The following is a 12,175-nucleotide window of genomic DNA, read 5'->3' on the forward strand; positions in this document are numbered from 1 at the left end:
ATGTAAGAGTTCAGAGGTAACTCAACTATTAGTCATTTAAACTATCTCCCAAAGCCCACAAGAAAATTTCAAAAAAAATTATCTCAAAGGCCCAATTTTTCGGAGTGTTCATTAGGTAAGGTCTCATTTTGATATTTTGACCTCGTTTGAGAACAGGCTATTTTAGTAACTTTTTAATATTTTGACTAAAATATAATGTAAAAAAAATTAATATGTTTGAGATGACTTTTTGATTTTTTATGAAAAGATGTGCAAAAAATAGAGAAAAAAATAAATCTTTAATTTTTTGGTATAGATTGTTGACTTTTTAATTTTTTTATAACTTTTTGACTAAAAAAATCACTTGCCAAACGAAACCCTAGGCTTCCAAAAATCTTGAACCACTACTGGTGGTGGTGGTGTGGTGGAGTAAGTGAAAGTGATAGTATAGTGGCATTGCTAAGATATTAGTCTAAAAAATATTTTCGCTGTCCACAAAATAAATTTATTTTTAATTTTTTCATTAATGTTTTTTTTTATCGTACTAAAAGCCAAAACACAGCGTAAATTGTAGGCTCTCAAACTAGTATATATATATCCCCAAGAAAACATACTTCTTTAAACCTATGCCTCCATGGATTATGTAAAAAGGCAAGAAAAAAAGTGGTTATATGAACATGATTGCTTATTGTTTACTTCATAAAAATGAAAAAGCACAAACTTGAGTTTATTGGAGGATCACAGATCTCTAATCTCTATTCTCTCCCCTTATGAGAACATTCACTATACAGCAGAGCTACAAATATGGTACAACAGGATACAGACAAAAGAGGATAGACACGACGAGCCTACACCAATTTGAAATCTCATATATAGTGGAGGCCAACCGCTGGACAGGTCAGACCGGGCAAGAACGGTCAATAAATATGTCTCCACGGTATGATCCAGAATTCTCCATTTCCCAGCTTCTTGTGTCGTAATGCAGAAACATTACCTGTTTGCAAGCATAAAATTTAGAATTTTTTAGTCTAGTGAAAGTGAAGATCCAAAGCGAAATGATAGGGATAAAACATTCATAGTTCAAGTAACAGTGACAGTTCTAGTCACAGACAGTAATGAATGAAGCACATTCTGAATTTTATCTGTGATGAAAATTATTTAGTTAGGCATAGTGATGGAGACAGTATTTCCATTTGAACAATGAAAATTCTCGTCCTACATGTACAGGATATTTCAAGAAGTGAACAGCTTTCTTAGTAACAGGGTCTGAGAAAACAATAAGAAAAATGATTTCATTATATTTCTGCTTACAACTTAAGAAGCAGAAATAATTTATATACGCTGAAAAAAACTGATTATTGGGAAGCAGAGAAAAGAGTGCTTTTAGCTTATATTTTCTGATTATCAGTTTTCAACTTGCAAAAAACTACACCAAACAGGACTATTGTTAGTTTACCCAGTTTGAGAAAGCCGCCTCCAGTTCATTAGTTGGTGAGACTGTGGATGCCTCTGCAAGAAAGATGAACTAGTTCCAATCCCATTTTCTTCACCCACAAACTGCTCCGAGTAACTAGAAGTCGAGGGAGACCACACGGGAACTACGCCTCCGTCCCTTTCTCTCCTACTACTATTACTAGAAGATTCTGCCATGGAATCTTCAGCATTTTGCAGACCTATTCTAATGTTAAATTGTGGTGGAGTTGCGTTGCTTCGGACTGCTTGCAATTGCATAACACCTTGGTTTAGTACTTCTCTCCTCGGTTCTTGATTTACATTGACATTCGTTGGCACTTCAGCCCTACTGTCTGTTGCACGATTTCTGAGATCAAGAGAAACTTCTTCCTCTTCAACCCTTAACAATGAAGAAGTCATGCTGGGGACCATCTGATCCTCATACCGTCGGGCCATTGTAGGGTTGTTGTTCCTTGCAGGTTCATGGACGTCGACGTCCATTTGTGTGTCAGGAGGGAATGCAACGGGCAATGCCTCGGATTCTCCGAGCCCTTCTTCAGTTCCATTCTCAAGTGCTGCTCTTGAAGCTGCTTCATGTTGCCACATCTCTGAAAGTGCTTCTTGCAACCGGGCTTTTGCTGCGTCTATTTCTACAATGGGAAGAGGATAGTTGGAGCCGAGCTCAATTCCAGCAGCTTGGAGTACAGATTCTGGTGCATTCCAAGGGTGGTGTATCCATTCAGTAGGCAGTCTAGCAAGTTCAGGCAGCCACCGGCGTACATACTCTCCATTTGGGTCGAATTTGTAACCCTCAAACTGCAAAAAACCAATGAGTAAATATGAAACTCCACTCTGCTGACATTTTTTATCACATAATAAAATAAAATAAAAATTCAAATAATTAAACTCTTGGTTTACTTATCCTAACTTTTTTCATAAGATCTGAGAATTAAGTTACACAAATTAGTAACAAAGGAAGATGTTTGGAGAAAAACTGTATTAACAAAAGAAATTTGCAATACAAACCCAAGACTTTGATCTGACATTCTATAATGTTCTTTCGTTTAGTTATTTTATTATTTTCGACAAACAGTGTAAACTCTCTGAATTTGGAACTGCGATGTACAAGAAAAGTATCAAATAAAGCCATAATACTGAAATAGTACAATAAAACCATCCTGACAGTGACAGGCATGTTAAAATCACAGTATGTTTGATAATCCCAACACCATTGAGCTTCATCTATTACAGAACAGTTAAGATTTCAAGTGGATTAAAGAATTGCTACAACCAAACAGAAATTCTCTAAATTTTTCATCTTAGAATTTAAACACAGTCAAGTTTCATCCATTGGTTGCACAAAGTGGGACGTAAGCTTTATTATTTTATTTTTTATTTGAGGCCAGGAGGGAGAGGGGGAGGGGGAGGGGGAGGGGGAGTGCGAGGGAGGGCGGGGGTTTGAACCCAAGACCTCATAAGCAGGCTTCACAGCCCCTACCACGATGAGTTCAGTGGGACATAATCTCCAGACACTCTTAATCTTCAATAAATGTTCATCAAGAAAAAAATAAATAAATAAAAGCATAGACCACAAAAAATTGTAGGTGATGGTTTGATCATCTTATCATTAATAGAATGCAATAAACTTAGGATCAAGGCTATTGATGGTTTAAGTCACAAATGCTGCGGGCATGTCCCATTCATAGGGTAGCTAAAGTATGAAAATAGAGCACACTTCAGTTATAGTGATTTGGAAAACATGTGTTGGTGTATCCCCAACTTAAAGAAGAGTCACAAAACCAAACATAAAGTAAACCAAATTAATTTCTTTTTTTTGAAAAAAAAAAGCAAACTACCTGTGGGTTATCAATACGATCAAGCTCACGACCATCAGGAAGAGTACCAGATATATACTGCCAACCAAGAGCATCACTCTCGAGATCCGCATCTAATAAGGTATCCCAGAAATACTTCATCCCCCATCTCCATGGAAGCTGCAAAACCTTCACAAAGAAACTAGACACGACGACTCTTATTCGATCATGTAACCAACCTGTGGCCCACAACTCTCTCATCCCAGCATCCACCAACGGATAGCCAGTCCTACCTTGTCTCCACGCCTTAAAATACCCCTCATCCACGACCCAAGGAAAAAACTTTAGGTGCCCAAGAAGAGGCCTTTCGTGGCTGTGAGGGTGGTTGAAACTCATGTATCTTGAATATTCCCTTAGACCAATGGACTTCAGGAACAAATTGACACTCTCTTCACCAGCTTTGTTCCCTTCATTAGCCCACAGAACTTGCTTAATGCGAACGAGATGAAAAACCTTGCGGACACTCACTTCCCCAAAATGTAAATGGGGAGAGAGAAATGAGGTTGTAGCACTATCAGCCTTTCTACGGTTCATGGAGTACTCAATAAGTGGTCCGTTAATGAAGGTAGTTAATGCCTTGTTGGCATTGCTCCACCCAGGTGACCATGCTCGCGCAAGAAGTGCATTGCTTCCTTTCTCTGATTCATCCTCGAATACTAGTGTGTCTGAAGGGCATCTAAAAACATCACCTGAAAGGATGTGAGCAATGCAAGTCAGTACAAATTGTGTAAGCAAAATGAGGGAGAGCAGTTATTCGAAAAATCATTAAGTAATGGGTTGAAGTACCTTATATAAGTAAACATATAGACGCTAGATTACACATAACTACACATTTTTCCATCCTGAAATCTATTAACTCATTAGCAGGATTATTTTGAATTTCTGTTGTATGTTTGTAGCTGTTACTATATAAAAGAAAGCTTTTATTCCCACTAAACAACATCAAATAGTTACTGTGTCAACCAAATCCACCAATTTTTATTTTATTTTATTTTTAACCACCATATAGCCACATGTTACTTTAAAAAAGTTGGAATATGGAGAGAAAAACATACAAGAAGAATCAGAAGTATAGAAAACCAAATAGTGAGAAAAATAAAAATGCAAAACTAGAAAATTGACAATAACTGAAACAAAACCAATTATCCTGACTTTGAAATGTTTCAATTATGCTGCCAATCTCCCAATAACCAACTCCCGCTCTTCATTACAATATTTGTAGTGGTACAACAGGAAAAAAAAATCTGATTTAGGGATTAGCAAACTCTCTTTTCCCCACCCACTAAAACCTCCACAAGGCAAAAATAAAAATAAAAAAAATAGTAACCAAGGAGGATATCATTGTTTTAGACATTATCCTTGTTGTAGTAACCAAGGAGGATATCATGTTTATTAATACTGTTAAAAAAATATAGTTCGTCCTTATTTAATCATTTAACAATCCATAAGGAATATGTATGCATTGTTAATAGTTGGTCTGCTAGTTTTTCGTACTATCCCCTGTAAACTTTGTGTGTCATCATCTCCTTTGCATTGGACAGCTGTGCATACAGTCCCTAATGCTCATGCATCCTTAGGAAATCCAGTTCTTGTTGGGGATCTTATGAGCCTTTCAATTATTGTTTCTTCAGTAGAATTACAAACCGTTAAAAACTTGCTGGGAAAGCTAAAAATTCAGTAGTATGCTCCTAGACCTCTGAAATATTATAATTTTATGTCTAATGAAGTAAAACACTCATTACGGGTTGTTTTCATTTACTTTGTCTCTAAAAAGTTCATTTAGCAATTGTCAGTTTATTATGGGATCTGATTTTTCTTATGATTCCCATCAACTGTTAGTCCTAAAATTATGGATGCAAATAGATACTTTGGCTGAGTTGCTAGGTTCTGAGACTGTTGCCTGAACATATTTCTTGGGTCAAACTGCTTAAATATTAAAGTACAATGGATTTTGGTCCAAACAAAATATTAGAATCTCAGTTATCACTTGTGATGGATATTGTTGGGTCATTAAAAAAAAATATATATATATATATATATATGCTAAACCTCACCAACTAGCTTGATTCTCTGATTGAAGGATGTTCAATTAAAGAAAATTAATGTTGATTTACACTAGTAAAGCATAATACAGTTTACACAGTAATCCATGATCCAAAATGTCTAGCAATCATAATTTTTCTAGTTTCGAAGACAATAATTTTAGTGAATTTATTTTGAATCTTAGTCAATCTCTATAATAAATGAATTTAATAAAATATGACAGTCTAGTTGATACAGAGAAGAATGTTACAGAAGACTACTTGAAGAAAACACACCTGAGGTAATCCTCTTAGGTGGGAGAAGTGGAGCCTCAGGATCATAAGGCATGCTAAGGCATCTCTCCCAAAAAGCAGCAAAGGTCGTGAAAGGGAGACCCTGATCATCATGAACTTCCCAAGGATCATAGAGCAAATCCGCATTGTAGGTACGCACGGCTATGCCTTGAGCAGTTAAAACCTCCTTTGCCCTGTGATCCCTATCGAGCGAAAAGGGATCTAAAGCAACAGGAAAAAGGAAATGTAATTGAGACGTAGACATAAAATGGCAAGACTAACTTTTATTTGCTAATCAACAGCTTAGGAAATCAGAAAAACCTCATGATCCAAATAAATTATAGATTTAACATATTTCAGCTAAAATTTAATTAAGATATTAAATTAAATTAAGATATTCACAGGTTAACAAGAGGAACTGATTAATCTAGATGGAAGTAACAATGGAACGACTACCATAGTCAACTCCACAAACGCTAATCCCAACTACTTTGAGATGGGCACAATTACCATATATACATGGAAAAAACACTTTGCCATGCTAGATTCCCAAAATTATGATCAAAGCTCAAAACAAAAAGTAAACATTGGGCCCGCTTGGTTCATCTTCTTAAAAGCTTTCAAGCTTAAAGTCAATAATAAGAAATTAAAAACTAAAAGCAACCCTCCCTCAACTCCCCCCAATAATCATATTTTTTTACTTTATTTAAGCTATTTTTGTTTCATAATATATAAGCAGCTCCTATCAGGGGCACCAAACAGAATCATTGACGCAAATCAATCAATTAAAAAAGGAAAGAGAGAGAAAGAAAAGAAGCAATTATTATTTAGAAGATACTACTCGAATCTACCCAAGGATCATCATAAGCCACAATCTTGGAATTAACAAAAATTGGTAAATAAACAAGCAACAAGAATATAAAACCTAAAGTCTCAGATTCCAAGGCAAGAAGAGAAAATCAAATTAAAATATCATGAAGTAATTAAATTTGACTAAACAAATGCCCAAAATGTATACAAAGAAAACCAAGTAAATTAATTAAAGGTCAATTTTCATGTTCAAGATGATCCATAAGAGAAATTTGGGACTGACCATATAGGTGATTGAAGAAGAGCCGAGTAGCACCAGTAGACTTGACAACCTCAAGGAGAGTAGAGACAGTATCAGTAGATCTCTTGGTGATAAGAGAGGTACCAAGGCTCTTCAAAGATGAATCAAGGTAAGCCAAACTGTGCTTGAGCCACCACCTAGAGACCCTACCTGGGTAGTAGTGGCCTTCTTCTTCAGGTGCCCATATGAACACTGCAACCACTGCCCCTGCTCTCACTCCTGCAGCCAGTGCTGGGTTATCTTCTACCCTCAGATCTCTCCTGAACCATACTATGCTACACCCACGTCCTGACATCTTCCAATTTTTCCAAAAACCAAGGCCCAAATCCAAAAACACTCACTTTGAACTATATGTATAATCTCTCTCTCTCTCTCTCTCTCTCTCTCAAGAGAGAGAGATAGGATAGCAGGGGATTGTGATTAATCTTGTATATTAGGAGAGGATTTTGGGGAATGAGCAAGAGACAAATATATGCTACTAAACACTTATCTTGTGGGTTTACTTTGTTTTCCCAGTTTTTGGGTGAGTCTATTTTGCCTTGTAATTTGGGGTTGAGTTTATTGACAATGGCAACCAAAAGGACCCTTCACTTCAGAGAGAGAAGAGAAGTGGAGGGGTAGAAAGGGGAGAGGAGAGGGGGGATTGGTTGATGGAGTGGGGGATATACTAGAAACTGATAGGCAATTTGCAGCCACAACTTTTGTTTTCTAGATTTTCATTTTATTTTTCTTATCCTATGCATATGCACAGAATAAACTAAGCCTCCGTTTGGGAAGTGGGTTGGCTTTTTGGCTTTTTGGCTTTTTTGGCTATTTTAGCCTGGGCTAAAAAGTTTGGTTTGGGAAGAGTTTTTTGGCTTTTTGGCTTTTTTGGCTTTTTTTGTGAGAGAAGAATGTAATGATTATGGGTTGGATGTGATATTTTGTTTTTTGTGGCTAAAATAGCCTATTTTGTCTTTTGGGGCTAAAATAGCCAAAAAAGCCCCGTTTAGCCCAAGTTTTTAAGAAAATAAACATCTTGGTTTCAATTTTTTAAATTTAATTTTATAAAAATTGAGTTTTTTTTTATATATTTTTATTTTTAATGAATATTTTTTAAATTTTAAATAATTTTTTTTTATTTTTTTAAATATATCTTAGATATATTTTCAAAAATAAAATATTTATAAAAAAAATCAATAAATACACAAAATAATAAAATATATTGAAATGTCATTTTTTTTTTTTGTATTTTTGATATTTGGTGAATTTTTTTTTAAAAAAAATCACAAATTTTATACTTTTTAAGTGTATTTATATTAGGTGCATTTAAAAAATAAAAAAATTTACTTAAAATATTAAAAAAATTAAGTAAAAATAAAAGAAAATATGAAAAATAATAAAAAAAAAATTAATCTAAACAATTGAAACCAAATAAGGTGAATAATAAATAGGTAATAACTAGTAAGTTTAACTTATAGTACACGTAGTGTATATATATATTTACGAAAAGTTTTATAATAAAAAAAAGTCAGAATTTGATTATTGTAATAAAATAAATCATAATTTTTTAATTGGGATTTTTTTTAAGGTTTGTGATATTAAGATTTTATAAGATAAAAAGCATATAATATTTTTATAGTAGTTAAGATCCCTGACATTTCTACAGAGAAAATTCAATTCAGAGAAATTTTACTTGACTCGGAGAAATTTCAATTTTCACAGAGAAATTTGAAATTTCTCTATGATCATATCAAAGAAATTTTGAAATGTCTCTGAGTTGGGGCCGAAATTTCTTTTAGTCAGGTGAAATTTCTCTGAGTTGGACAAAATTTCTCTAAGTCGAATTTTCTCTGTAAAAATGTTAAGGGACCTTAACTAATAAAAAAAATCTTGAACCTCCCATACTATACAAAGTTTGATAGGGATGTTTCACTAATTTTTCTTTTTTAATTTTATCAATTTAAATCTAATATTTTAATTTATTCTCAGTCTAAATCATTTATATATTTTGCTAAGTAAACTTAACAGAAAAATATATTTTAGTCATTAAACTTAATGAAAAATGATATTTTAAACATTTTATATATATTTACATTAAGTTTAATGCTAAAATACTTTTTTTCGTCAATTTACTTAATAAAAATAAACAAATGATTTAAATTAAAAATAAATCAAAAAATTTAAATTTAAATTAACAGAATTAAAAATTAAAAATTTATTTTATTATGAAGATCAAATTCTGAATTTTTGTTTTGTAACTTTCCTTCTTTTTTTTAAAATAGTAATAATACATAATTATTTGATTTTTTTATTTTGTAGATAAGATGATCACGTGTTATGTAAGAATGACAATTTCTCTATTTCCTTGCATTGCCGAGCCTATCTCATACGAATTTTCCTACCTCGATGAGAAGTCGGTAATGAAATTTTCTCTCCCCATCCCCATCTCTCGATAATATTTATTAAACTAGTAATTGATATGTACAATATACGTGTTATTTTTATTTTTAAAAAGTATTTAATGGTATAATATGTGTTATAAAAGAATAATTTTAATTTTAATTTAAAATTAAAATATGATATTAAATATTTATTTTGATAATATTGGTACTATCGTTCTATAAAATTGTTACGTGAATACTTATATATATGCATATATATATTAATTTTAGTTAAATTATTTATGTATTTTGATAATTTTAATTCTATCGTATTATAAAAGTGTAATTATTATATAACAATTTTATATGATATATAATAAATTCTAAAATAGTAAAATGATACTCATTTTGATATTAAAAATAAGGTAAAGGGAGCTTTTTTTTTATAAATCCCCTTTCTAGGTTTTGTTCCATCTAGCAATTTTTATTCCAATAAGTCTCATACCTAGCAATTTTTCCAAAACACCCCTACACATGTTTGAGCATTTATTTCCATTCAAAACGTCACAGCACAAAAACATATGAGCAAATTGCAAAATATACGGCAAGACTTTCAGAAAACCTTCATTTCCATACGAGTTCTCATCGTCTCATTGTTTGAATCCTCCATCGCGATTCTCATCATCTCTGCATCCAACCATTGTCACGTCATTGTCGGCGATTGAAACCCTACTCCGAAGTGAAAAATCAACTCTGTGAAAGTTTACATCGACCGACTAGATGTGGACCAAATGTAAGCGCCCATATTTTTTCCTCTTTTGTTTGTATAATCATCAAGTGAATATTTGATTCAATATAAACTTTTACATGTGTTGTTTATATTATTGTTGTTGTTTTTCTAATTTTTCTGTAATTGTTGATTTTGTTGGTGTTGATGTGAATCGCCCATTTTTGACCATTTTCTCTTTCTAGAAAATAGAGTGAACGTCCATATTTTTTCCTCTTTTGTTTGTATAATCATCAAACGATTATTTGGTTTAATGTGAACTTTCGCATGTATTGTTCATATTATTATTATTGTTTTTCCAAATTTTCTATGATTGTTGTTTTTGTTGGTGTTGATGTGAATCATCCATTTTGACCATTTATTTTTTTCTAAAAAACAAAGTAAGCCACCATATTTTTTCTTCTTTTGTTTGCATAATCATCGAATGATTATTTGGTTCAATGTAAACTTTCACATGTATTGTTCATATTATTGTTGTTGTTTTTTCAATTTTTCTGTGATTGTTGTTTTTGTTGGTGTTGATGTGAATCACCCATTTTGACCATTTATTTCTTTCCAAGAAAACAGAGTGAGCCACCATATTTTTTCTTCTTTTGTTTGTATAATCATCGAATGATTATTTGGTTCAATGTGAACTTTTGCATGTGTTGTTCATATTATTGTTATTATTTTTTCAATTTTTCTGTGATTGTTGTTTTTGTTGGTGTTGATGCCCAATTTTTTATGGTTGCCAACCCTATTTTAGTTCAATGTGAATTCTTGTAGGCATGTTGTAAATAATAACATCTTATTGTTTCTCTTATTATTGAGTAACAACCAATGTGAACATTCACATTATGAGGGTAGCCATTTTATAAATTTACATTATGGTGTATATTATATCTCCCTCCTTATGTCAATATCGGACTTGTTGGTGTTGTTGGTAATTTATGGTGATCAAATAATTACAACCTTAATTTTGGATGGTTGTCAACGTTGTTTTAGTTCAATGTGAATTCTTGTAGGCATGTTGTAAATAATAACATCTTATTGTTTCTCTTGTTATTGAGTAACAATCAATGTGAACATTCACATTCTGAGGCTAGCCATTTTATAAATTTACATTATGGTGTTTGTTGTGTTGTTTGTTGATTATCTGCTTTATTCTCAGTTTCGTAGTCTCAAATGTTTGTGTAACAATCAATGTGAATATTCACATTTTGAGGCTAGCCATTTCACATGTGTTGTTTCCTTTATGTTGTGAAATTTTATTCGTGTCAATATGAAAAATCAACATATATTGGTGCTGTCTCACTCCTATTTGCACCCTAGCAGTAATGTGAGTAACAATCAATGTTTGTATTGTTTGTTGATTATCTGTTATTGAGTAACAATCAATGTGAACATTCACATTCTAAGGCTAGCCATTTCACATGTGTTGTTTCCCTTATATTGTGAAATTTTGTTTGTGTCAATATAAAAAATCAACATATATTGGTGTTGTCTCACTCCTATTTGTACCCTAGCAGTAATGTGAATATTCACATCTCTAATGATGTGAATGTTCACATTATTATGTTTGTCACCTAAATAGTACTTTGTTGCTTTTGCTTATATGAATATCATTGAATGTGAATATCCACACTGACTAATGATGTGCTAATGTCAATGTGCATGCCTACCCTACCAATTCTATTAATGTTCATATAAACACTCACTATTTGTGCATGTCTATGAAACAGATGTTGCATCTAAATTTTGCACAAAGAGGAAGAGGGAGAAGTATCATGTCAAAGAAGAGAGCATGCCTCTAGAGAGTAACACCCATATCGACATGCGACATGTCAATTATCAATCAAATATTACAAGCTTAGTAAAACTGATGACAAGCACCAGGTTTTGGGATCCTCAGCTGGACTATTTGAGGCAAACTCCGTTGTTCGATGGTTGGGGTTGTCCACCATAGACTAGCTATACCAAAATACAGTGTCAGTTTTTTTTTTTTTGTTGGTAATTTTGATAACTTGTAGTTGAAAACACTTGACAACATATATATAAATCAATGATATACTTCTCACAGACCTATGTGTTTTGATGGTATATTTGGTGTTGGTGTGTTGTGTGTGCTAAACAATATAAACTGTGAACATTCACATCTGTTTTCTTATATTGAAGTTTGTGTGAATGTTCACATCGTAATTTATGTTCAATAAATGTGAATGTTCAAATTATGTCTTATGTTTACTGTGGTTGACTATAGATGTTAATATTCACATTATATATTAATTAGGTGTATGGTCTATGCACAAATATAT

At 32.7% G+C, this 12,175-nt stretch overlaps 1 protein-coding gene and 1 long non-coding RNA gene across 2 annotated transcripts; one reads left to right on the top strand and one right to left on the bottom strand.

Annotated features, from left to right (window-relative positions):
- Positions 1 to 646: 646 nt before the first annotated feature.
- LOC114315785 (cryptochrome-1) lies at positions 647 to 7,478 on the bottom strand. The gene is made up of 5 exons (XM_028262396.2): positions 6,714 to 7,478; positions 5,624 to 5,842; positions 3,288 to 3,994; positions 1,436 to 2,247; positions 647 to 973 (listed from the first exon to the last, which is right to left on the bottom strand). Exons 1-5 carry the CDS (start codon positions 7,024 to 7,026, stop codon positions 970 to 972), a joined length of 2,055 nt encoding a protein of 684 aa, XP_028118197.1. The 5' UTR covers positions 7,027 to 7,478; the 3' UTR covers positions 647 to 969.
- Positions 7,479 to 9,740: 2,262 nt separating this feature from the next.
- Positions 9,741 to 11,939, top strand: LOC145792342 (uncharacterized). The gene is made up of 2 exons (XR_014331730.1): positions 9,741 to 9,887; positions 11,603 to 11,939. It is a non-coding gene; the product is annotated as an uncharacterized LOC145792342 (long non-coding RNA).
- The last annotated feature ends 236 nt before the right edge of the window (positions 11,940 to 12,175 follow it).

This window comes from Camellia sinensis, chromosome 6, assembly GCF_055761805.1.
Source record: "Camellia sinensis isolate YWXY chromosome 6, ASM5576180v1, whole genome shotgun sequence".
Classification (NCBI taxonomy): Eukaryota; Viridiplantae; Streptophyta; class Magnoliopsida; order Ericales; family Theaceae; genus Camellia; species Camellia sinensis.

Bases quoted from the DNA above. Each gene is read 5' to 3' on its own strand.
- LOC114315785 (XM_028262396.2), bottom strand. From the start codon at position 7,026: ATGTCAGGACGTGGGTGTAGCATAGTATGGTTCAGGAGAGATCTGAGG. The intron at 3,995-5,623 runs GTGTGTTTTCTT...ACATCCTTTCAG, and splicing joins ACCTAAGAGGATTACCTCAG to GTGATGTTTTTAGATGCCCT. The intron at 2,248-3,287 runs GTAGTTTGCTTT...GGTTTTTTGCAG, and splicing joins ATCGTATTGATAACCCACAG to TTTGAGGGTTACAAATTCGA.